At 46.0% G+C, this 27,029-nt stretch overlaps 1 protein-coding gene and 1 long non-coding RNA gene across 10 annotated transcripts in view; one reads left to right on the forward strand and one right to left on the reverse strand.

Moving 5' to 3' along the window:
• The window catches only part of Oga (O-GlcNAcase), a 114,065-nt gene extending 88,968 nt beyond the window's left edge, over nt 1-25,097 (reverse strand). For 2 of the 4 annotated variants that reach the window (XM_055061406.2, XM_055061405.2), the window contains exons 1-7: nt 24,759-25,097; nt 24,023-24,074; nt 23,801-23,898; nt 9,910-10,040; nt 9,620-9,788; nt 2,054-2,152; nt 614-889 (exon numbers count right to left, since the gene is read on the reverse strand). In XM_055061406.2, coding sequence (XP_054917381.1) covers nt 614-889; nt 2,054-2,152; nt 9,620-9,788; nt 9,910-10,040; nt 23,801-23,898; nt 24,023-24,074; nt 24,759-24,840 — 907 coding nt within the window. In that variant the 5' untranslated portion in view covers nt 24,841-25,097. The remainder of the gene's footprint in view (nt 1-613; nt 890-2,053; nt 2,153-9,619; nt 9,789-9,909; nt 10,041-23,800; nt 23,899-24,022; nt 24,075-24,758) is intronic. The other 2 variants (XM_050193239.3, XM_050193238.3) reach the window with 1 other exon arrangement.
• A 127-nt stretch (nt 25,098-25,224) lies between these two features.
• LOC129380452 (uncharacterized) overlaps nt 25,225-27,029 on the forward strand; it is a 33,337-nt gene continuing 31,532 nt past the window's right edge. For 5 of the 6 annotated variants that reach the window (XR_008608485.2, XR_008608486.2, XR_008608484.2 and 2 more), the window contains exon 1: nt 25,225-26,969. This is a non-coding gene — a long non-coding RNA (uncharacterized lncRNA). The remainder of the gene's footprint in view (nt 26,970-27,029) is intronic. The other variant, XR_008608488.2, reaches the window with a different exon arrangement.

Genomic DNA, 27,029 nt, shown 5'->3' on the forward strand with positions numbered 1-27,029 from the left:
TAACTAGTGTTAAGAACGAATAACGTAAACACAGTGCCAATCTGTCAGCAGACAAAGGAAAAAGCATGCGACGTCTCGCACCTACACGCAGAGTAAAAGAGAGGAGGCGAGATTTTCATGCTGTCCCATGACTGGTGCAGCGGCTCGCCACCAGTTGGTGTGGCCACCGCTGAGTTTTGCCACCGCTGGCGCGCCGACCACGTCTTTCTGCTAGTGCATACGCACCTTAAGAGTTCCATGACTTCTAGTAACTTCTAAGACAGCCCATTCACAGCATAAATGTCAATACTGTATGTGATCCTATGGGGGCTGGAAGCATCTGGAGGTGGGGAGAGAGGCAGTCATTCGCATTGTCATGCCAATGCCAGCTAGAACAGTTATACTGCAGGATGGGGTAATAACAAGCCTCCTGCCACCTCCCCTCCTCCACAACCTTCCTTTCCAATGCTACTGATGATCAGTAGGAGGCGCCACTGCTAAGTACCAAAAAGACCAATACAGTTTTATCAGCAAGAGTATATCATCATAGCTCCAGACAAATGGTGTGCATATGCAGGCAAACAATTCACTGCAAGCAATTTTACTAAGAATTAACAAAAAAGAACCGGCTCACTCAGATCTGTCTTGCCATCACTGCTGCATTTGCTCCACTGGGCTAACGTGTGAACTGGGACAAAGTTGGCCTCATACTCGCAATTGGGGTTGGACAAGACCCCACGCAAATGAGGCACCAAGTCTGTTGACCGGCCATTATATGGTCCCAAGAACAAACGTTTCTGATCATAGTCATTTGCGTGTAGGTTGTCCCATATCACTGGGGGCCGACGCAGCACTTCAGTGAGCTCCTGAATCGACTGGACTGTTATTGTTTTTGAAATCACTTTGTTCCCTGCAAATAAAAGAAATGGGGAAAAATATTTTTAAAAAGAGAGGAACAGGCAAAGCTTTTTATGCATACACAAGTGTGAAAAGCAACAGGAAATCGCAAACAAATGTGAGATGTGAAGAAGATAGATGACAAGACAATGCAATGACCACGGTGTTTACAAAATCGTTTAGTCAGGAATACAGCACTTTAGTGCCAAGATGGCTCACAAAATCCAGCAACTGATGGGATCTTACATACCAAAGCTGTAACTAAGGTATGGAAGATGCGATAGCGGAGGGCTCTGCATTGAAACCTCAGTACCAGTATCTCAGTACAGAAATGTTTTTACATTTCATCCACATTAAAATAGGATCACAAAGCTACAAACTAATAATCAGCAGCACAATTTTGCAGCCACTGAGCTACCACTGAGCGTAATGCACTACAACAAACCCATGTAGTATTAAAGCCTTTAAGGGGAGACTCTGCACCAATTAATTTTTTGTTTTATTCACAAGTAGATATTGACGAAACATGCGTAGTATATATACTTCCATGTGCTAATTGAAAATGTACGTTCAGTTTTGTTGCATAGTAAATATCTTTCTAGAAATTTAAAAGATTCATAACTTGCTTAGAGGTGGACTTTTACTAAACTATATGATGTAATGTACATTGACTTATAAAAATGATATTGAGTAATCGGAGTATGCAGTTGTACAAGAATGAATACTCTAGACTGATTTGAACCAAGGTTACAGCATGTCAAACTGTATAAAGTATGGACCCATAGTAACACCCAGGACAAATGATTACTTTTTTAATATTTATGTCACAATATTTGCCTACATTACATGCCCACTGCAATTTCTATTTGCCTACCTTTCTGACAAACAATTATTGTGATAGGATAAGCAGAACCAGAGGTATCATCACTCCAAAACGATGGCACCGCCAGAAAGGCTGTTTTGAGAAAACAAGAAAAAATGTTCCACAACCTGTTTATGATGATAATAGCAGAGGCTAAATCAATCAACGATGATACAGGGATCCAATCAAGCAAGAATAAATGCTCTACACCAATCTGTAGCAATGGGACGCATGAAGATATTTGGCCCAACTTTCAGCACCAAGGAGCTAGGTGAATACTGCAGCAACTACAGTGGCTCAAAACAGTACTCTTACCTGTCCACATGATGTCTATTCCAGGCATTAGCTTCAGGCCAATAGTATTCAGGTACTCAGAATTCTGAACATTTGGAACAGCCCTGGCAGCACAATATTCTGGGAGAAAAAAAAAAAAAGCAAATGTGATTCATAAAGTAAAAGAAATTTCCACAACAGGGTCACAGGCAGTCAAAGATTGATCATAAAACGCAACCATTAAAAGTTTAAAGGAGTCCAGAACCACCCCACAGACTTAGTGAAAAACAAGAGTCCACGGATAGCATATGCTGTAGTGAACATCTCAGCCAAATGTTGCAGTCATGAGCAGCGTGTGACCTTCGCACTCCACTTGCGGAGTGCGAAGTCACTTTTTTCTCGAACACACTCTATTCAACAAAAGCCTTCTCACTTTTTTCGAGGGCTGCCATATTTTGTCATATAGCAGATTCCTATACGTGGCTACTATTGGCCAATACCGGACATAAATCAAGAAAGGTGTTTGGATCAACGTGCTTCTTCTTACTGTTACTGTGTATACTTATTGATGCAATTTAATAAGCAAGCTGAAGTAGGCAAAAATCTGTGTTTCGAATTTCAATAAGAATTGCGTACTACAGTTAAACCTCGATATAACAAAATTCGTGATGTAATGAACAATTTTCATTTCCCGATTTAGTTGTATTGAAAACCATGTATTTATTTTTTTCAATTTAACAACGTTTTCAACCATTTTGATCATGTACTTGGAGCTTGTATGGCTAGTAAATCTAGCAAAAAATGATGTTGGCCGTGGCAAAAGTTGAAATATTTCAAGTGACTTTCTGCATGAAAAGTTTGAGCTGCAAAACCGCTGTCAAAACGCGCGCACCAGGACGCAGTAAGCAGTAAACACCACTGCATCATTTGTCGCATTGGTAAACAACTCGGAGAAACAGAAGAGCTGACAATTCCTTCTGTGCAAGAGAGATGGGGAGGGAGTGAATGCGTGGTAATGTGATCAAGCACACGCTGGGAGGCGGGGGCAGGAACGTGCGCCTATCTACCTTCTACTCCTCATGCACGTCCTTGGAGGTAATCTCTCCGCGACAAGCCGAAATAGATGGTGCCTTCACGCACATTTTGTTGTTCCTGGCCGTCTAGTGTTGGCGGTCGCGTAATCTCAAGTTTCCGAGACACAATACGAAGCGCTCACTCGCATTGCGAGTGCGGGTTCCTGGTCATAGAGCGAGATCTGTTGTTTGCTTGAGCGCGCGTGACACCAGTGTAACTACAAACCTTACTTTGGGTAGTCTCTTTGCTATCGCCATCAATGCTCCACTTTTCTGGCCAAACCGGCATTTTTTTTTTGGGGGGGGGGGGTTCAGTACCAATATTCATATCTTTTTATACTTTTGTTTTTAATTTGTGGGTGCCTGGTGCGAGCACTAAACGCGGTAAGCTATGGTGTCGGAGATTTACGCCGCTGCGTGCCAGCACATACACAAATCTCAGACGCTGTGAGCCACGTCGATGCATTACTCTCAGTACGATCTGCCCCGCATGCGCTGGCGCTCATAACCACGCTATTATGACCCGACCTCCTTGCAATCTGTTTATAAATGCTTGCTAAGAAGATATCTTTCTCGCATGCTCTGGGAATTTGTGAAGTTGCTTTTAATGTGGAATCTTGACTTCTTGACCAACCGCACGGTGGAACTGCACGCCGGAGACCTCAAGCTCCCCGAACACAAGCTCGGCAGTACGGGTACTCCACAGGGTTCGGTCATCTCGCCGTTGCTTTTTAACCTCGTCATGATCGGGGTAGCGAGGGCAGTAGCGGGGACCGGTGTCCGGCATACTATCTACGCCGACGACATTACCCTGTGGGCGGCTGCCGGCACCGACGCCAGCATCGAGCAACAGCTGCAAGCGGTGGTTACCGCCATCGAGCAGCACCTTGACGGCACAGGCCTAATGTGCTCGCCCGCCAAATCCGAGCTGTTTGTCCTCACACTGCTTCGACCGGGACGGAAGCGCGCTCCCCTTCGGGAGTGTGATCACATCAAGATTGTGACTGCATCGGGGCAACGCATCCCCGAAGTTCCCAAGATCAGGGTCCTGGGCCTGCTGCTCAACAAGAGCGGCCGCAATGATGAGACCATCAAGAAGCTTACCACCAAGGCAATGGACGCCATCCGGCTCATACATCGAGTATCTACACGACGGGCGGGCATGCGTGAAGATAGTCTCGTGCGCCTTGTCCAGTCGTTCGTGATCAGTCACGTCACTAACAGGACCAAGATCAACACGCTGATCAGACGGGCTTACAAGACGGCGCTGGGTTTAATAGAGACCACGAGTACGGCTCGGCTCTTGCAGCTCGGCGTCCATAACACCCTAGAAGAAATAGCCGAGGCGCAGCTCACCGAGCAATTCGAGCGCCTCTCTACCACCAAGACGGGCCGCAGTATACTGACGTCCCTGGGTTACAACCCCCCAAGCTCCCAGCCGGCAACCGTGCGAGATCACAGATGAGGCGCAGGCCCACATTTACGTGGACCCCATCCCGGTATACTGCAGTCTGCAGACAAGGACTCAACTATGGGCCGTCCAGCAGGCCTGGGCTGCTTTTGGCGCGTGCGGTGCACGAACGCCACAGACGTTGAGGAGGTTGCCATCGCTCTGGCGATCACCGAGGCCGAGTGTCGCACCGTCCTCAGCGACTCGAGGAATGCCGTGCGCAACTTTGCCAAGGGGCGAATATGCGCGCCGGCGGCCGCCATTATCGGCAAGCTCCAACTTCAAGACCGCGGCAGCACCGTCCGTATCAAGTTGTTCCCGGCGCACGCCGGCGAGTGTGCATCCTCACCGAACCACAACGAGATGGCCCATTCGGCGGCGTGAGCGCTAACTTTCCGCGCCCCCAAGAGTGACCGTTCCGTGTGGTGGTTTGAAACCAAGGACAGATTGACTAGTTATGCCGAAGTAACCAAGTGTTACCACTTAGCTCGACGGACAATGCCGCCTCCCCACCCGGCACTCAGTCGGGAGGAGGCCGTAATCCTAAGACAAATACAGACCGCGTCACTCCTCGCCCCTGCAATGCTGCACGTGCTTCACCCAGAGCTCTATCCGAGTGGGCTGTGCGGTGTTTGTGCAGCGGGTCCGGCGGACCAATGGCACATCATGTGGGACTGTGCCAGGTTCCCGACGGAAGCTACCTCCAGGACTTACCCGTCCGAACTTCGAGGTATACTGCAGTCTGCAGACAAGGACTCAACTATGGGCCGTCCAGCAGGCCTGGGGTGCGCTCGAAAAGCACAAGCCTCATGACCCACTACAAACGGGCCCAACTGGGCTAGTGCAGAGTAGGGCATAACCCCGGGTCGACGCTTGGCCAGCGTCACGACGCGTTAAACAGTCGTTTGCCGTCACTATTAAAGTTATCCCTATCCTATCCTTAAAACATCTAATTAACAAAATTAGCAGTTTAACTACTAAGTTTTTCGCTGCAAGTGCAACTTCGTTACATCGAGGTTTGACTGTACTCTAAGTAGCACTATTATATTATCGCCGACTAATGTCTGCTAATGTTTGGCTGCTTCCGGCCACATAGGAATGAAATTTTGGCCACAGTGCTTATCACTGTCATAGCCGTCGGGTCTTGCTAATTTCGTTAATTTTGAACACACAACTAGATTACACCAAGCAAACCTTAAGGTCAGACCACACGTACGCTTGCCAGCACGCGCTCACTCCTGGCCAGACTCCTTGGTAGACATCACTTCATATTGATCTATTGACGGCGCTTCAAAATGCACAATTTGGATGTAGCTACTAACCGTCCGTCAAGCTGATGCAGGACAAAGCTGGTCCACACCACATAGTACAGCCAGACTGGAGCACAAAGCGTGAGCGCGCACTGCTGCCCTGTAGTAAACATAGCCACTACAGTTGCATGTAGCTGTGTCTGCTGCGCAGCATAGATAGCACGGCTGTCATGGGATGCTGTGACGAACCTGCTCGCTCAGCTCGCTGAAAACAACAGCATTTTCCAATTGGTCTCTGTGGGTGACTTGACCTGAGGCTCGAGCGCCAACATCTGATGAATAGGTGGGTGGCTACCCGAGTTTCACATCCTCCAGGTGTGTCGCCATTGTGATCGAAGCTTGTTACATTGGAAATCCTTCCAATGCAAGTCCAGAGTCAGCGTGAATCACTTAGCTGATGTGTGCGCTGCCAACGTACTCGCATAAGCGAACATAAAGATCAAGTTCGTTTGTCAGAAAGGAAATGTGCTACTCATGTCATTCGGTGCAAGAATGGTGCACGTAGCTGTCACATTATGTCATTCGGCACGCATAGCTATCTAGTACACTTTAGCACAGCAAAGGGAACTTAACCATAAGGTAATGGATAACCTCCAAGTTGGCCACGTTGTAGGTGCAAAAATCGTAAGTAGTGGCATCTATGTGAATATCTAAAATCAAATTTGAACTGCACACCATGGTGACATTCACTAGGTGAAGCATTGTGGGCACCACCCCACTCCGCCATAGCCTTCACAGTGCAAGGCATTGCAGAAGGACTGGGAGCATCCCAAAGGGGATCAAAGGCGATCTTTAACTGCCAATAACTCTGCTTCTGCTGAACGCATTGAAGTACTTTTTGCTGCAAAGTATTTCTGATATTGTGTATTTGAATGTGAAATGTATTTCTCGACTTCGATAAAAAGTGGTTCAGGACCACTTTAAGGAAAACACAAGCTTTACCAACGTAGCAGCTTTTCAGCTGGTCACAGAATCTTTCACCCGACTGCTTTAATTGCAATGTGGCCATTTCAGTGGCGGAGCAGGCGGAACCTTTTGGCGCAGGTCCTGGTGCAGGCAAAAAGCCAATTTGGCGTAGCAGCAAGCACTTCTGGTGCTGGGTCCAACGCACGTGTGCTTACCATACACCATGCATGTACGGTCGAATCTCATTAATTCAAACATGCTTAATTCGAACTTTCGGTTTATTCGAACTGACGCTGTGGTCCCGTCAAAGTTACGTGTATTCCAATGGGCGAAAACGCCTGGTAATTCGAACGCGCAAGCATTTGCGACGGTTTATTCGAACATACCACACTCCAACAATGCTCTCAGAAGCGCGCCAAATCGTGTGGCGGCGCCCCTGACCAGAATTGCTCTGACCCCGCCATAGAGGAAAAGCTTAGGAGAGACCCCTCAATGCCACGCGCGAGGTTTCCTATAAAATCCAAGGGCAATAACACTGTCACCACGCACCCTACGCTCTATGTGCGAGTGAAAGCAGGCGACGATCGCAGCTCAATCTCACCCGCGCAAAAGACATAGAGCGGGGAGGAAGCACACCTTCTTCCGCTGTGCACGAGGCACCCCACGTTGCGAGGCACCGGAGGCGGGGGTGGGGGGAGTTTTATTCTGGCTGCAACTGCGCATGTGGCAGCTGTGCGTGGTCGTGCGGCCGTACCTTGAGAGAAATCTGCGTTATGGGCGGAGTCTAGGTACGTCCGTGGTTCATAACTTTGCACGTGCTTTGTGTTCTCAGCACTCACTTTTCATTGAAGCAATAGACAGCACGAATGTCACTTCACTTGTTGCTGCTGCCGCATTTCCTAACTCCAGCGTTTTGACAGTGAGTTTGTGTGGTCATTGAGTGAGATGTGTTCATGTTTTCTTGTGCGCACATGACACCGTGCTTGTTAATTTAGTTACTATGCCTATGCTCTCAAGTTTATTTGGTCGATAAAACTACTATCCTTGCTTCATGTAGCTGTCCAATAATTTGCTATCACAATCGATGCTTCGCCTTTCGAGCAAAACTGACTTTTTTTTTACAATGACGAGTCTAAACCGAGACATCCCGATGAAAAGGTTGTTGGAGACAAGTGCGCCACATCCTATTCTGTACAACAAAACAGACCATGAATACAAGGACGCAAAGGCAACACTCCGTACTTCATTCTCCTTATATTTTGCATGCAGCAACGCCGCACCAACATGATTATGGTGAGTGGCAACGACTTCGTCATCTTCGAAAGACATGGTGCGTTAAGAACGCAGGATGAAGGACGTAAGCGCAGCGCCGATCTGTCAGCAGACGAAGGAAAAATCACACGAGCACGCAGAAGGAAGCAGCGGCGGAGGCCCAGTCCGACCTCGGCAACTCCGCCGTGGCAGTCTTAGGTGGCAGAGGTAATTAGCGCCATCCATCAAGCTGGCGAGAAAGCAAATCCACTTCCCTCCCGCCCCTCCTAGCAACTACGCTCCCCTCGCCCTGCTTCTCAACACCCTCACCTTCGATGGTCTCCACACACGTGCGCCTCCGCGCCGGCGCCAGCTTAGCCCACTCCCTGAAGTTTCGTTTTCTGCCAATAACGGGAAGCGAGCGTTGGCCAGCACGGGCAGTTTCAGGGTCCTTGTTTGCTGTGTGCTTGCACACCGCAATATTTCATGACTCACACCATTCGTGCATCATACTATGGTGCACAAGTACTTCAAGAACAAGTCCTCGTTATAATTCGAACAAATTTTCGAGTTCCTTCGAGTTTGAATTATCGAGATTCGACTGTACTAACTGATACAGTCGATATGTTGTGAAGCTTGATTTGCGAGAGGCTTATCCTGCAAGCGAGGCAGAAAAGGATGCACTGCTCCTCCACACCACAACGCACACAGGGCACTACGGCTGGGTTTGTCGATATGGTGCAGAGAAGGCACCACAGACAGATAGTCAACAAACGCGTGTTTAATAACCCAGGATCCAACACAGTGCGACAGTCATGCTTTGTGGGCAAAGGCAAGATCGATCGAGTATGTACGCCTGCATTTAATATGACGTCATGCAATATACTCATGTCATGACATGCACATTAGGGAACGTTTTGCGTTAACGAACATGGCGGAACCCATCGAAGTGGTGGCTCTCGCCGTGTACCACATTCACTAATACCATTCTTAACTATGCACCACATGTGATTCTGATCACAGCGGCTCTATTGCAAAGCCTCGCTATCACCCATAAGCATTGAAAACTTTACCTACATCCTACTTTGGCAAACTCCGCGGGTACCACGCGGGTTCAATGAACACCAAAGTAAAGCGCCAGCAAGATGGTACAGCAGCACTACATTGTACGTCTGTCAGAGAAAAATGTGCGAATGACGAACCGGACATCTCCAACGAGCCCATAGAGTTTCTCATTACAGAGAGAAACTCTATGGACGCTCTGCATCCTATATGATGATGATGATAGTGTGCTGTTGATTTTGATTTCAGTTTTGCTAGCTGCAAAGCATCGACGAAAGGAGGGTTTTGCTTCTATGCATGCTTTGGCGCAGGCTCTGTGCAATTTTCCGCTAAAATGCCATTTTGGCGCAGATTCACACAAAGGGTCACTCTCGGCGCAGTTTCGCACAATTGGTGCACCTGTTCCACCACTGCCATTTCTGCTTCAAGGAGTGTGCATATGCTTTCAATTCTGCTTGGCTGCTCAGAGGTGTGCACTATCACAAAGGCCTTCATGGGATTGCCGCCATTGCTGCTGTTGTTTACACAGAAACACTTTAAGAGAGCAGACACTCACCTGTTGGACAAAAAATAAACTTGGGGTGGTTCAGGTCCTGGTAGACTTCATTGGTGACAGACACTTGGGCATGTGCAAATGACTGGAACACCTCTTTGTCTGTCTCGCTGATCTCTGGCTCAATGTCATCAAAGAGGAGTGCAAATGCACCACATCCAAACTGAGCCACCTGCACAATGTCATAGTAAAAAAAGACAATGCGTAACACCAAGTCTCGTTTACCGGTGTCTAATGCTCACCACGTTACAATGCAGGAGTGAAAAAAATGTGTGTAAGGTACTATGCCATACCTGCTCTAGTTTCCTCTTGAGGCAGGAGACTTCTTTTGAACTAGAATAAGTGATGTCTAGACCAGGTGACAGGGCATAGTAGAAATTGACCGAGTTTTCCCTAGCTGCCTGGATAAGGTTCGTCAGGTGCTCTACAAAACAAGGGGGGGGGGGAACACATTGAAGTAGCAGTTTTAAGGAAAGAAAGATAAAGTAACATTATACAAAGAGCACTAATTCATCTATTACAGGGGTCTATTACGAGGGCAAATCAGAAAGTCTTTCCCGTATTTTTTATTAGTCAAAATAAGGTACATACAGGTAATTACGAATATACGTACTCTTCCTCGTACCTTACACTATTTTTCCACATAGTCCCCACACCGGTTCAGACGTTTGTCCCATCGCAGCATTAAATTGCCCCTGTGGTAGAATGCGACACACACGGCCTCCCCGAAAACACATCGTTATGCAAGTCTTCACGGCCCTCTTGCAAACTCACACCACCACCTCACACTTCTCAAAGCAAGACACTTTTCCCCATACATGGGTTGCATTTCCCTGTGGATTTTGATGGGCGTTCGTCCCTTGTTCCATGGAAAACGTATCACACTTCTTTGCTAGTGCACCATGGACGTGTGAAGCACATCCGCTATCTTCAAGAACTGACAGCAGCGCCATGCCGCAGAGCTATCAGCTGATAAAACCAGGCGAATCCAAGAAAGGTCCACCACTGGGAATGGATATGTTGGCTTCGCATCTACAGCTGTAACTTGGCTAAAATAAACAGGGGTGAAGATTTTCTCATTCGCCCTCATAGAAACAAATTTATGAAGATTCCAACTATTACAAACAACATTTGTTCACCATGACTGGAAAAATTATCAATGACATGCCTGGGTAGCTAACCGGATAGTTCACCCAACAGACGTCAATTCGGCTAACTATGTCAATTGAAAAGGGGCAGCTTAAAACTCGGGGAAGCAGCGCCGCTGCAATCAGCAATGATGCACATTTTTAAAACCGTAAAATAAATTCCACGCTTTCTGCAAAGCACTTAAGGGGCCAGGCTACCCTCAGATACCAACTTTTTTGTTTTTGAGATATCTTAATGAAATTTTCAGGACAGACTCATAGCAAAACCATTAGTACAAGTACAAAATTTCATGCAGTTATGTTCACAGGTTAAGTTACAGCAATATGTCAGAATGGTGCACATGGTTTTCTCATTCCAGGCCTGGAGAATTTTCAAATGGTGCTGTAACTGTGAAATTCACTATGATGATTCCCAGATAGATACCCCAGGACAAGACAGAGCCTTTCTTTAAATTTTAGCAGATCACTGAATTTAGTGTTGGTGATTAAGATTTTATCACTCAAATTTTGATTAAATATTGCAAATCACAGACACAATATATAAAAAAATGGGTTTGTCTTGCCCTCAGAAATTTGTTCAGATACACAATAAAAAAACTTCTGGAAATCTGATGAGCGGTTACAGAAATATGGCTGGAACAAGCAGCCTCACCAGCCAAAAAAGTCATATTGAGAAAATGAGCTTTGAAAGTTTTGAGCACATATATTGGTCTAAAATGACCCTGCAGCATAACTGGAGATGTCCTTAGGCACTCTCTTCTTTTGCCGCCTTTCCACCTTCTCTTGTAATCGCTTATTGGCCTTTTTCAAGCGCAGAGAATCTTTCTCTGCTGCCCGTTGAATGGCCAGGTGGCCAGGTGTTAGCCCCCCTGATGAACATAGCTCTTGGGTGGCCCTGTGGCAGCCAGCATTCTATCTTAAAACTGCCTCATGCAGTGCTGTCTCCACAGCAATCAGCAACGCATGCTGCTCTTTGGGCATCAGGAACCACAGCACAGAGTGAAATGATTCTGATGCATTCTGCTTCTTTGCTCCCAGGTAGCATTGCAGAAGAGAAGCCTGTGAAAGGCGCTCATAAACAGGTAGCAGTGCTTCTGCAACATAGCCTGGAAGAGTGTACCGATGCTTCAGAGGTGGCACACCATCACTCTTGCTAGCGTTATGACGACACCACAAGTCTGCACCCTCAGGGCACAAATCGTGGTGAGGATCCTCGTCCATCGATGTCACGTGGTGGTACAATGCCATCACTGCATGCTGCATTGCAGCCACTTCGTTGGAATTGTTCCGTAGGGCCCAGCCATAATGGTCAACTTGTCGATGAGGACCTTTGTCAGCCTGCTTTTCCCTCCTAAAGCCTTGTCACTTTTCTCCACAAGGTTGCGCAGTGCTGTCCCCATCCTCTTCTGGACGTGGGTCAGGCATTCCTCTTTCAAGATGGAGACCAGCCCATAAACATTTTCTTGCACAAGGGCAGAGAACGTGGCACTATCTCCGTCAGACACGAGCGTTGTATAACAGAAGTTGTGCTTTGGCACCGAACATGAGAAAAGGATGACAGCTGCCTCAACCTCCATCTTCCCAGACTTAGAGTCAGTGTTTTTCTGGCACACATGATCCTCCTGCCAGCTTGCGTAGCCTGGGTCTCAAAGCTTTCGTCCTACTTGGCAACCAAGGCACTGGTTCGATAAAACAATAGGGTCCAAGATGAGGCCCGTATGTGGCCATGCTTGTGCCATGTTCCATCAAAGTTTACTGTGATATCCCTGCTGAAATAGGGATCCATTTCCTTGTAGGTGGTTTTCACAGCAGAAGCAGATTCTGCATAGAACTTGTCTATGCACTGTGTCCGCGGTTCCCTGAATTTCTTCTAAAGTGCTTCTGAAAAGTCTTATGATGCAGGCCAGGCCACGATGGGACACATTCATCGCTGCCCAAAAGTCATTGAGGGCTGTTTGTCCCTTCCCTATCTGTTTTGTTGCCACAATGGCTCTTATATTCACATCAAAGGCCATTGAGTCATACTGACGAGCAGGACTCCACGAGCTTGCAACTACTCCACAATGTAAACATAGCAGCTCAAGCTTTGTTGCAAGTCCGAGTTGGGTGCCTCCTTGAACCTTCATCCCAGTCGCGAAGCACCGCTGGCACGGGGTCCCAGATAGCAGGTCGCCTGGGCCTTCCATTTGCACAAGGAGACATCTTTTGCCTTCACTTGTAGTGGTGGCAGCTTCAGGATCGTGCTCCATTGCTTGAAATTTTCGCTGCGTCGCTAACATAGCACCAAGTTTTCGTTGCACAGCAGCGCATTTTTTATCCGCCGCCTCTTTCTCCTCGCACGTCAGGAAACTTGTTTTCAAGTGCACAGTGGATGACGCGATCGCACTGTCCGAGGCAGATGAAAGAGGATGTGGAAGCCGCTGTCGATGAGCACGAGACATCAGGCGTACTCATCACGACAAATTCTCGTGCCGGTGGAGCATGAGTCACATTGCTAGAAGCATCGACGCAACCAGGCTCTTGTGTAGATGAAGCAGAAGCTGCCCCACAGGAACGATCTGTGCGATTATCGTCAGCGCGCGGGCAAGCTTCGCCATGCGGGCGAGCTTCATTGGACGCTTTTTTGCACCGAACGCATGTAGCATCTTGAGTTTCTTGGGGCGCATCGTGGCCGACCGCACAACAATCGGCAGGCTAAACGCAACAATGGTCTCGTAAGAATGGTTGAAAATCGTCCCATAAAAACGGTAGAAACTTGGAGAATATGCTAACGGCTGCAAAGATAGACAATGGCAAGTGGAACACACAAAGGGCGCTGGCGATGGAGGAGCCGAAGCAGACAACAGCTGAATGCATTACGCAGGAGACCACTACGTCATCGCACACAGCAGCCAATGGGAGTCGTAGGCTCCCCCGTGTCCTTGAGGAGCGTGCACTTCGCCCTATCTCAGCTTCGCATCTCAGCCGCTGGAAACTTGAAAGCTCTTGTGAGCCCTCCAATCATGAGCGATTTACGCCTCTCGCGTGCTGCCGCCACCGCGGGTGGTGGGGAAAAAAAAAAGCACGAGAATACACACACAAAACAACACCAAAATGGGGGCGCTCAGGGGAGCAATGGAGAAATGGCGTTCGTGCCAAGTAGGGGTATTTTGAGAACTCGCTGCTCGAGAGCTGTCGCGGCTCATTATAAGACATACTGCCCAATACATAGTTTATAAGACATACTGCCCGAATATGTGCTTTTCCAAAAATCGACTTTCTCGCGATTTCTCGGTTTTCAAAGGCCACGTCCCCCCTTAAATGTACCACTTAATGATCACAAGGGCCTAACCTAACGACTCAGTACGTTTGTAAAAGATCATCAAAATCATCTCGGGGTCCATTTAAAACTCACTGCGAGGAGTGCAGACAAGGGCAAGAAAATTCAGATTTCTTTTGGCAATTTAGACAAGTAACAGTGCCAAGACCTTGCACTTAGTGCTCCTCTGTTGTTGCTCAAGTTTCACATGATAGAATTTTATGGTTTTGTACGACGAACGTGCGTAGACTGCATAATTCTGAAGTCCCAAACTGCAGGTATGATCGGCTTCCAAGGTGTAAATACACCCTGTGCTTGCACAGGCACAGCAGATACTCTTAAGCGGGGTTTTAATGGCACTTGGACCCGTGCGCTGCATCGTCTGCTGCAATGGTGCTTAACACCTGTAAGTCTGCACCAAGTTGGCGCACCTTTTGAAACGGATGCCGTGGTTCAGAAGGTGCCATTGCTGCACCACTGAAACAAATGGCAGGGTGCAGCACCTTGTGAACTGGTTCAGGTGGTACAGGCTAATAGAACAGACCTTATATTTGTCCAAGTCCCCTTGCAGTGAGTGATATTTAAAACATGGCGGCTATGCCCATTTCGGCAACTGCAGTATGGCAACACACAACCTTCGAGATCGGTTTCCATTAAGAGCTCAGGTGCCCATCCGAGAGGAAGGCATTTTCGCTGTTCTTTTTCTTGACAAACCAGGCAATTAGCAGTGTCAAGAGTTATATTGAAAGACCCAGACCATAATATTCAATCTCGCTGCAAAATTTGAGCAAGAACAGAGCAGCGGTAAGCACAAAATCTTTTTTTCTAAGATTCTAAAATAAAAATGCAAATCCCTGTACATTGTCTCTCTCCGCTCCTGCAATTGCTGCAGCTGCCACATGCAATTGCAGCCAAAAAATGCACACAGTCTTTTTTTTTTACAAGCAACGCCACCAGAAACAGTCATGCGTATTTAATTACACATAGAAAAAAAGCTCCTGCACTTACCGCTGCTCTGTTTTCCCTCAGATTTCGCACCAAGATAGCATTTTATGGTTCAGATCATTCAATGTTAATATGGAACATCCACAGATAAATGCCACCTCAGCGTGGCTCCAGTGAACATGACGAAGACGAAGTGGTGCTGATCTCTGTTGATTACAATTTTGATTGTGCTTGTACTAGCACTGTAGCTACACCTTGTAAATAGTTTTCTGTTGGTGTTTCCCGTAATACTATAACACTTGGCACTGCTACTTTCTTTTCTCAAGAAAAAATATATGACCGACCCTTCCCCTACTGGAAAATGGGAGTAAGCTAAGCTTGTCCTGCGTGCACCTGACTTACGCTATGGTTAAGTACCCCACAGGTAACAGTGCCAGATGGCTTCGGCCTCCCGCTCCCTCAGCTCAGGATCTTCTTTTTGTTGCTGTCAGATTGCCTGAGCTTGGGAAGCTCTAATGGCTGGATCGGCACACTGACAGCGAGCCCTTTTACAAACATGTTCTCGCAGCCGCTCATCAAAGGCTGCCTGTTGCTCGGGGAACGCACAACATGTGGCCATCCAATCCGTTTTCAAGCCAGTGCAGCGCGCACAGAACGGCTCTAGTGGCTAGATTGGCACAGCAACAGTGAGCCCTTTCCCAGACGAGTTCTCACCACTGCTTGTCAAAGGCTGCCTGTTCCTCCGGGGAACACACAATGCGCGGGCGGTTCCATCAGTTTTCCGAGACTGAACTGAATGGAAACGAAGCTGGCGTAGTGGGCGAGAAACCCTTTCCTGCCCTTTCACTCCCCGGCAGAAGCGAAACTGCTCTGATTGGTTGCGCACGTGGCGTGAGCGTGCGCCTATGCAGCCGGAATCCTTGCTAATGACTCACGCTTCGGCGCCAGCGCAGTTGTCAACTCGTCAAACCACACTTGCGCAGCTGCTCTGCTCTGGGAGCAACTGGGTTTTTTTGCGAGACCGCGACAATGCCACCAAAACTTATAAACCAATAAAAGTTTCGCTCGAAAAATGGTTGCCGTCGTCTGAGCCACTTGTAGTGAGTGATGAGCAAAACGAGGACAAGGAAAAAGTGAGAGCCAAGGTTTCAACAAGTGGACTTGTCTTTTTGAGGGGTTGAGCACCTTGAAAAAAAAAAAAAAAAAAAAAAGGTCTTGAAGAGGCCTTGAAGGTCCTGAAGAGGCCTTGAAAAAGACAAATCCACTTGTCAAAATGTTAGCTCTTGCTTTTACCTTGTTCTTGTTTTGCTAATAGTCTTCAATTTGAGTCTCCTGCCTTCCCCGTGCTTTCCCTTGTAGTGAGTGATGTGACATTATCTTGTCGCTTCTGACGTCTGCACCACGGTAAAGCATGACCTGCGAGCTGGCTTCCATTAATCACTGGGGGGCGCGCTGCGGAAAGCAAGAAGGGTGCAGACAAAGGCAAATCCGCATTTTTTTTAACACACCTGGAAATTAACAGTGCCAAGTATAACAGTAAACGATTCAAACCATAAAATGTGACTTCGCTGCAAAATATGAGCAAGAAGTAACGATAAGAACAATTTTTTTCTTGCTTTCCTTTTTATTTTTTGTAGGCCACCAAAACACGAAGTTTGGATTTACGTGATTCTGTTCACAGCAGCAGCACCAAAAACGTTCAGGCAGGGTGCTATTCTGAATATTGGCAAATTCTGCCCTATTGTCAAATTCGCCATCTTCTCAGCTATGATTGGCCTAAAGCACCGAAATCGTTCAGACAGGGTGCTATTCTGAACATCGGCGAATTCTGCCCTATTGTCAAGTTTGCCATCTTCTCAGCTATGATTGGCCTAGAGGACTGCTACAGCCACTCTGATTGGCTAAAAACACTGCCTACCAGCTGCGGTGGCATAGCAGCTTTGGCATTGCACTGCTAAACTCAAGGGCGCTGGAGCAAATCCCAGCCGCAGCGACTGCATTTTCGTGAGGGCAAAATGCAAGAACTCCTGTGTAACCCTGCATTGGGTGTTAAAGAAACCCAGGTGTCATAATTAATCCAGAGTCCTACGACATGCCTATTGTGCTTTTAGCATGTCAAACTCAACAACTTAATTTTTTAAAACAACACCATTACAGAGTTTGACACTGTCAAGACAGTGAGGCAACCCAAGCTTCCAGTATGCTTTTTTTTACGTATCTTTAAAAGAAATGCCTTGGCACTGTACAACCTGAATAATCAAACATGACGGCAGCTGGAAAGCATGTATGCAGCGTCTCCTACAACAAAAAGGCAGAGTCGCACTAAGGCAAAGTGATAGCAAGGCTTAGCATTGCATTGAAGGAGTCTCAGAATGCTAGCATGATGAAAACCAATGTTAACCAATGAAAACTGTTGGCATTTGTTAGCGCCCACTGAAATGTTTAGATAAGTTTAGCTTGACGTTTACTGTTAATTCAGTTCAGACCAGTGTATCCACCAAGGTCAGGTATGAACACAGGTGCTCAGCAGGAACGCTAATGTGTGTGCGCACAACTTTCATGCCAGCAGCGGAAGCCAGAACCGTGCCCTGGGCTCTGGCAGAGCCAATTGAGCGGTGCATGACGGTGCGTCCACTTGGCTTGATCACTTTTGCAGCCAAATGCACTGAGCATCTCTGGAACACTTCTAACCCTCCACACACATACTCCACGCACATACTTTGATACCATGACAGCACAACAGTGTGAAAGCTCTTTGAGCATCCGTATAATTGCTAGCGCAATAAAAATCTGAGGGCACCTAAGCACTAAGTTGTGAATGCGAAAGTATTAATGTTCAACTGAACGCTGCTGAGCAATCCTTCAAGTTATGAACTCCTCGCAGGCAAACGAGTACGTTGAGATGCTTGGCCAATGCCTCCTAGATAGCACAAGGCCAGTGCACATTAGTCTGCCACAGAATCTAATGGGGACGCTAATGCCAGGCTTGGCAATGAAAATTTCATTCCAAGTTGCATGATGTCATAAAGCAGAGTGCACAGGTCTGCTATCTCGGAGACACTAGTTTAGCCCATAAGACACTTGGCTTCTGAGCGTGGGATCGTAGGTTTGAAATTCACTTCCACCACCATTATTCTTTCTGAATTTATTGTTTTTTATACATACATTTCTTTATACAATTACAGAGGCAGAATTCGAACGTAGGTGATAAATTGCATGGACAAGGAATGCGCAGATAACACGGGATTTCAAGGGTGAGAGTGAGCATGACATGGCATCGCGGCAATGCATAACTCACATAACACCAGGCACAGCAGCAAATGTTCCCTTTCACCCGCTCTGCTCTGTCTAGGTGCACACGTGACGTGGCGTCACAGCCAGTAGGAATTTAGGTGCTGTTGCTGCGAATGATGTGTAGTAAATTGATTTGCCTAAACTTGGTCCTTCTGGCTTCAAACAGCTTGGTGGCTTTGCAAACTGATCACTTTCAACAAAATATATTACATTAGAAATGCAACAATTTGCAATGATTATGCATGTGCATAGTAACTTATTGCCTTCATGCGCTTGGAAAAATACTATTCCTTGGAAATGTAAAGATAAATAGCATAAGAAATAATACCACAAGAACATCTGAAGCCACACGCACATAGATTAGACATCCGGGTGCTAATCATTCCCATGGTAGCTGAACAATCGCAGCGCCAGAGTTTAACCCTTTGAGGGTCAATGACGTAAATATACGGCGCCGTGAACAAGTTCAAAAATGGTCGATGTCGTATATTTACGGCGCCGCCTGTACACTTAAAAAGCGCGCCAATTTCCTAACTTTTTCTTTTCTATCACGTGCTGCCACTATTTGGGAATACAGGGAATTTTTTTGCCCGCCTCCCTCTCGGTTTTCGTTGCATGGTTTGTTTTAGAGCTAGTTTGCTCCCATGCATCTATATAGTACCTGTCGCGCATTGGCACGCACGCGTGCGGGGGGGCGGTGGTTTGGGTTTTCTTCCGCGGGCGGTTTCGGCTTCTTTCGCTTGCAAAGCTGATGGCCATCTCGTTACTAATCGCTCAAAGGGCTACCGCTTGTTCCTCGCTCATTTAGTGCTCACAAGGGTGCGCATAGGAAGGATGCCACCGTGCCATGTGTTTCCGTTGCTTTTTTTTTTGACTCTCATGAAAACTAATTGCCTCTGGTTGACGATAAGATGAAGATTAGCGGAAGTTTGTCACACGTTTTGCTTTTTTGACGGGCACACAACCACACAGTTTTCTTAAGTGCGCACACCTAACCAGTTCAATTACACTATGGACGTAAATATTAGTGTAAGAGCAGGAACAGGTGAGAGTTGCGAAATATTCTCGTGTGCGCATTTCCAAAGCCTTGAACTACATGTATAACAATGCATCAAATTTTTAATTCTTATAAGCTTATTTCCTTTTTTTTGTTATTCATGAATGAAGAGTACATATATACCAACGCAAAATATTTTTTTCTCACTTTACGGTCACCCTAGAAAAATTACGGTAAATTTTTTAAAAATAAAACCCTAAGAATTGGAATCTGCAATAAAAAAAATCGACCCTGGGTGGTCGCATATGGCCAAAAATATCGACCCTCAAAGGGTTAAATCTTGTAGGAAACTGTCTGCCTGCAACACATTCCAAAGTGCTGGAGGTTAAGTGCAGAGGTGTGCTTTTGTTCTGTGCAGCGCACTATGAACTAGTGCAGGAGGTGCTGCGAATCATGTACAAATTGAACATACCCAGGTCTCTTTGATTTGGCTGCACTTTATGAACCTCTTGCAGAAGGCACATGACTAAACGCTGACCAAGCAACATAACCCAAAAGTAGATTGACGAAAGTGGCAATTCAGTATTAAACTTGCATCATGGTTGTGCAACAGTATATATGCGACAGAAGTCTGAGCTGAGGAACAAAGAAGTTGCTGGATATTAGTGAAATTAAATGTTGCATTCCTTTCAGATTCTGTGGTGTTTGCTATATTAACTGAGACTTTAAACTGCATTTAAAAAGGATTTCCCTGAAGTTGGCTCATATAAGGAGAATAAGCCATGCATCATTCTGCTTTCAACTAAAACATTGCATTACTCCACTGGAGGTAGAGGGTCAAGGAATGCAATGACCATGCAGAATTTTTTTGTCAGTGTATGACTAAGGGGTACCATGCACTACCAGTACCAGGCAGCACTCTTTGGATAAACTGAAGAAATAATAAATAAAAATAAATGAACACCTTGCATTTCTATGTTAGCCAGTGAGTGAGACATGGGCATAACTCATTCTCGCATGTAAATTTTGGGCCAATTCTTTCCCAAAGGATGTTTTGTAACCAGCTGCCTACAAACCCCATATTGTGCATTCAGGTAATTATGCACACAACACATTTGTCATTTATTTTTACACATGCGTTACACATTACACATTACAGAAAAAAAAGATAACCAATTACAATTACTTCACTTAAGTATGTGATAGATTGCAGTGACCAATTACTGCACCCCAAAAGCAACTGAGTAATTACTAAAATGTAGATGATTACTTTTATGTTACTTTCCCCCAACCTTTATCTTTGTCCGAACGGTTACTACACAAATCAAGTATAGAACAAGCTGGCCTCTTTCGGTCTGCTCTGCAGCCATCAACATGCTGTTTATCCTCACTAACAATTGCTTTTCAAAATTTTCTTCACTAATCTTCTCTCATTTACTTGTGAGGACATCTGCGATGACTGAAAACTCGCTTGATATGCGCGCTGAAGTGAACGGTGGTGTTTCATTGTACGAAACATCTCATGCACAACATTGTGGTTACGCAATGCCCTGATGCTCACGTCTGGGCCCTCTACAATCTGCAGCGCGTCAGTGTTGCTGGAGCTCGGAGAAAGTGCTCCAGTAGGGCCCATGAAAGGCAGAAAAAATCTCCAGTAGGTGATTTTCTGGCATCGATGTCCAAAGTAGCCTTCACTTTGGAGACATAGTAGCACAGGTTCAATTCGTCACCCAACATTTGGTGGAGCATTAAGATGACGAAACAAATACTGAGCGCCCTTGTTTGCCTGTCTGAACATGTTGAACTGCAAGATTGACGCATGGCACGACCGCGGGCTTTCTGCTGCAGTTTCCAAAAAATGCAAGTGCTAAAAGCTGCATCACCTGTTACAGCTTGCCTTATCAATAAAGTAACTGGTTACATGTAATTGGTAACTGGAAAAAAAAAGAAAGAAAAGTAACTGAATTACAGTTAGCATTACCAAGTAAAAAAAGTCATCAATCAATCATAATACTACCAAAAAATGTAATTATTTACAATCTGTTACATGCAAGTTTGAAATATACAAAGTAATTAAACATTAGACAGACCATCATTTGTTAATTAAATTCCCAGCCTTCTTGCTTCTTAAATGCCATGTGCATTTAACAAAAGCCAAAACTGACACACACACATAATGCCAGCTAATTGATACTGAGAGAGCCTTCAGTGAATATTTTAGTAGTAATACCTACGATTCTCAAGTAGATCCTCCCCATTACTGACATTGCCTCACCATTGTCATTCTTTCTACTTGTGACCTACGAGTGCAGAGGTGGTTTTCCATCTTATATCTTCACTTTAGTCTACTCGGCCTGGCCTAGACTCTGTCCACCTATCTTATATCAAGCTTATTTCTAATGAACTGTCTCCTATAATAGCAGACATTGTTAACAAAATGCTTTTAAAAAAAATTTAATTATGGGGTTTTACGTGCCAAAACCACTTTGATTATGAGGCACGCCGTAGTGGGGGACTCCGGAAATTTGGACCACCTGGGGTTCTTTAACATGCACCTAAATCTAAGTACACGGGTGTTTTCGCATTTCGCCCCCATCAAAATGTGGCTGCCATGGCCAGGATTCGATCCTGCGACCTCGTGCTTAGCAGCCCAACACCATAGCCACTAAGCATTAACGAAATGTTTAAAGCAGGCATATTTTCCTAATTCTCTGAAAGTTGGTAGAAAGCATACCTGTTTACAAAAAAGGTGATCATGAACTCGAACAACTGCAGACCTAAAAGGATTTCCATAAAGTTGATTCATATAAGGAGAATAAGCCATGCATCATGCTGCTTTCAACCAAAACACTGCATTACTCCACTGGAGGTAGATGTAGTCAAGGAATGCAATGACTCCGCAGAATTATTTTTTTGTCAGTGTATGACTAAGGGCTACCATGCACTACCAGTACCAGGCAGCTGAAGAAATAAATAAAAATAAATGAACACCTTATTTTTGTAGTAATATAATTGAGACTTTTTCATACACATTTAGCATCCTACCTAGCAAAATTTAATCATTATCTACACAATATGGCTTTCAGTCAGGTTACTAAACCAAACTTATGCTTCTAGTCTTAATCAATAAAATCAAGAAGGCAATCGACAAAGGCTTGCTGGTTGGGAGTATTTTTGGCACCACTGATCACCAACTTGTTATACATAAACTTGAATCTTATGGCATAACTGGCCGACCCCTTCAGTTTATCTCTAGCTATCTAACCAATTGGACTCAAGTTGTTCAGATTGATGCCAAACTCTCATCTGCTAAATTCATAAATCAAGATATTCCTCAGGGTTCGATCCTTGGCCCGCTGCTCTTTCTACTATTTATTAATGACCTATTTAATGTTCTAACCATTGCTGACTGTATCTTATATGCAGATGACAGGACTATTTTTACTTGCACTAATGTTGACAAGCTAAGCGAAAAGTTAATGCTGATCTAAACAATGGAACCTGTTGCTGTCGAACGTGTTGGTTGTCGTTATGGTGTACAAGCTTGGGGCAACACATACCTCACACACCTTGGCCAACTTCGAAGACTACAAAATCAGGTGCTTCGTCTGATGACTCATTTCATATCCAATGTAACGCCACTTTACTGCAGCTTAAACATTCATCTTCTTCATCAGCTCTTTCAGTTTAAGTTACCAATTGTGGCAAATATATTATTTTGCAATATTGCACATACAGATGTGCTTTGTTGTTGAAACTTTTGTAGATACTATTATCACTAGGTCCTCTGAACTTGATAACTGTCTTTTGCCTAATGTGTACAGAAACTACGAAAGTTCACTACTCCATTTGTGGGAATCAAACTGTGGAATTCTATTCCACATACCATTAAATCATCACCCACAGAGTATATATTCAAGAACCATGTTAATAATTATTTTATGCAACAACTCTCTTCATCCTAACAACAGACTTTTGTGATTGTAGTAATGCTACTAGTTGTATTGCTTCATTGTTATTGCATTGTTAACTGGCATTGCCTGTTTATTACAGAAGAAGTTTCCTTTGCCATTTTTTAATAAACAGCTTCGCATTTTGCTTTTTGCACCATTCTTTGCTACTTCGAATTGTCTGTAAGGTTATCGTAACCACAGCTTGATGCGTGTATGTGCGCATGCGCACATGTGCGTGTACATGTTTCATGTATGGGAGTCCCCTTGACAGTTCCCAACTTCAGGGCTCACTGTGTACTACTTATATTATATGCACTTTTATGTAAAACTGACATTGTTGATGAATTAACTGGAATTTGAAACTTTGCGACATTTGACTATTGTGAAAAAAATACAACACAAGGGGTAATGTTGCATAGGGTGCACGAAAGATGTTATATTTGCTCAAATACTTATTTTCCAAGATGTTTCGATAATAGTCACTAGAGAATTAGCACTGAATGAATATAAGGGGGCCTGAACTAATCATACATATTTCAAACAACTCACCTGCTTCCTCCACTGTGTAAAGTTCTCTCCAATATGCTCTGTGCTTGAAGTCGTCTTTTGGTGCATACATATAGGTGTTCAGGCCCAATTTTTTCATTCTATAAATAAACATACGTGGATGATTCCGAGGAAACCGGTAAAAGTTACCAGCTACAAACCAACAAATATTAATCCCATTAAATAAATACAGGCACATATCATTACGGTCGTACTGCCACTTACCTTTGAAAAAGGTCTTTGCGTTGTTCAGTCGTCCATGGCCGTCCATAAAATCCTAAAGAGAAAGAGATATGTACGGAACAGAACAGACGTTACTGAGCCTGTGCCAAACATTGGGGAACCTCACGCAGAAACATCAGTTCGTATTAAAAACTGGCTACATAAATGTAAAAATAATCTCGGAAAGATCAACCGCACGCAGAATAAATGTGCTACACAATTATCACATTCGTTACGAGTATTTCGACGAAATGAATGTATAATTGGGGATACTCAGAGTTTGCGAGGATGCACGCAGGGAATGATTGCGCAAGAAAAACTTCCGACAGTCAACATTGCAGAGAAAAGTCACTCAACGTTGCACTTGCACTTCAGTATATATAAAGAAAGCGCAAAATGCATACCGATTTCGCCGAACTTCTCACTTGCCACCACTCGTCATGCTAGACAAGCCGAGCGCATAATTTTGATCCTCCCGCCTACATAACCCGCGTGTTTATGTAACCCTACGCCAATACACTGCAGTATCTAGGAAATATTACGTTAGCTACTATGGGACGCATTAGCACAGCTAATGGAACCGTGGTGCTATTCACCGCGGCTGGTCATCCGCTAAAGCATCTCAATGGCGCCACGAATGCTCCGATTTGAGATACTGCACGGTGCTCGGCACAGCCAGTGGGACACGATAACCGGCAGACAAACTGGCTACGCCGGAAAAGAAGGTACTGACACTTACCTTCAACGACACCACACACCAAGTTATGATTCCTTGCATTAATGCAGCTGGACGGGTCAGCAGACGACACTTGTTCGCCCATTTTTTTCCGACGACGGGAAACGCTCACTCTAGCAATCAGATCTCGAAGGAGCGTCCACGCCAGTGTCTTTGCCCTGGGGAAAGCATATCAGCTTAAATATTTCTCCCAGAACGCCATACCGTTCACAATTTTGTGGAAACCAATTGCACGAATTGAATATTTTTGAAGCGAGAACGGTATGGGACACAAGAGCAGCTAGAGCGCGAAAGGCGCAGGCACAACCACGGCAGAGACCGCCGAGGGGTGCCAGGGGGCCAGGGCTGCCAGGGGCCAATGGCCACGAGCCGAGATGTCCGGATGTGCAGAGCTTTTCAAAACGTCCGCTAGAAGGGACTGTAAGCACCGTATAGATTTTGAAGAAAAAAAAAAAATATTAAGAAGATGTATACAAAAATGCTAGGTAAAAAACATGTATAACATACCTGATTAAATCAAGCAGGCTAGGCGACTATTTTTTACCACGCCGCTTCAAAAGGAATGTAATGCATGTCATGCGATCATCATTAATATCATCATCAATTTATTATGTACGTACTACGAGACGTTCATTTGAGGCATCGCCAGCAGTTTGTGCGCAGGCGCGAGTAAGAACGGGCGAGAGATAGAGAGAAAACCTGGGGCTTTTTGCTCCTTGAATATATGACTCTGCCTAGGCACTGCCGACAAAGTTGGTTCTTTATTCTATGCTGCCGAGGAGGACGTATGAGGAGTATGAGGACGTGTTGTAGGCGTTTATCCCTAGGCGTGCCGGCATTGCGTAGTGGGGTCAAGTTTGTTTACTCTCGGACGCTGGCGGCCGGCGCTGTCAAATAGGTGAAGCAGCGGGCACTGCCGCCCGATTTGGCGACCGCTGTGTCGGACAGACTATCTCGCACCTGCGGCGCTCGTGCTCAGTCGTGGCGGATCATAGCTTTCTCGTGTCTTACGGCGATGTACAGCCACGTGCAAAAGGACCTGCAACACGGGTGTCCGTGGTCGAAGGGGCTAAAAGAAGGCTGCGCAGACATAGGGTGAGGTCCAGACCTAAACACAGCTTCAATCAGTGGTATTTATTAAACCACATTTCGAACGTTAGAGCCGCCGCGCAGCACTGTAGGACCTTCGACTACTAACAAGTGTTGCAAGTCATATTGCACGCGACTGTACCTTGTAAATAACATCGCAGATGTTTCTGTGGGAGGAGCAGTAGCGACCGTAGAAGAGCCCGGGCCGCATATATTGACAATCTAGATGGCAGAGCGCCTAGCTTAGCAACCGCAGGTGAGCGCAAGTGGCTGAAAGGCCGCCGGTGACGATGACCGACCGATTCAGCACGAGCGCCGCAGGCGCGATAAAGTCTGCCCGACGTACCTTCAGAGGTAAAGTTCCGACTTTTGTTGCAGAAGTCGCGGGGTGCGGTAGTGCTGACCTTAGCGTCGCAAGTTGGCGGCTGGACGTAATTATATTTATGCAATAGTGTTTTTTACTAATTGTAACAACGTGTCATTATTTCGCGTTATTAGCGGTGCCTCCAGGACACCAAAGCGGCAACGGGGACAACAAAGCTAGAACCTGAACTGGTCCGTAGGTTGGAGTTCGCCGAGGCCTGCGCGTGCCAGGGGTTAAGGAACACCATATGGGAACACCCTCTGGCACGCTTCGGCCTCCGCGGCTCCAACCCACGGGCCGCCCTGCTTTCAGCTTTGATCCCCCCGCTACCCCTTCGGTGCCCTGGAGATCCTGCGCCGCCTGCTTCATTATAACCTCAGGTGCTCTCCTGGGGCATCCGTTTACCGGTTACCTGTGCCCTCCTAGAGCAGTGCTTGTAAAAAATCCAATCTATCGTCGCAACGGCAAAAGCGACCCGCGACTTATACAACACCAGTCAGAACATTGCCCCTTCAGACACAGCGATCACCAAGGGGCGTCTGCGCCCACTGCCTCGCCCTGCAGTGTCTCACCCTGTATCAGCCTGCAGTGTCGCAGCTGCCCGGGCAGCCACCGACACTGCAGGCTGAGGCTACGAAATACAGGTGGCGATGCACCTTGAAGTTGCCGCACAAACTCGCCTAAACGTCATTGATTTTGATGGCGTCTCTGCTCGTGCCTAGTAATTCTTTATCGGCAAAGATGAACTCATATCAGTGCTGGTGTGTGTACCCCTTCTTGTCCTTCGTCTTCTTGCGCTGTTTCCCTGTCGAGTATGTACC

This window comes from Dermacentor andersoni, chromosome 1 (assembly GCF_023375885.2).
Source record: "Dermacentor andersoni chromosome 1, qqDerAnde1_hic_scaffold, whole genome shotgun sequence".
NCBI classification, from domain to species: Eukaryota; Metazoa; Arthropoda; class Arachnida; order Ixodida; family Ixodidae; genus Dermacentor; species Dermacentor andersoni.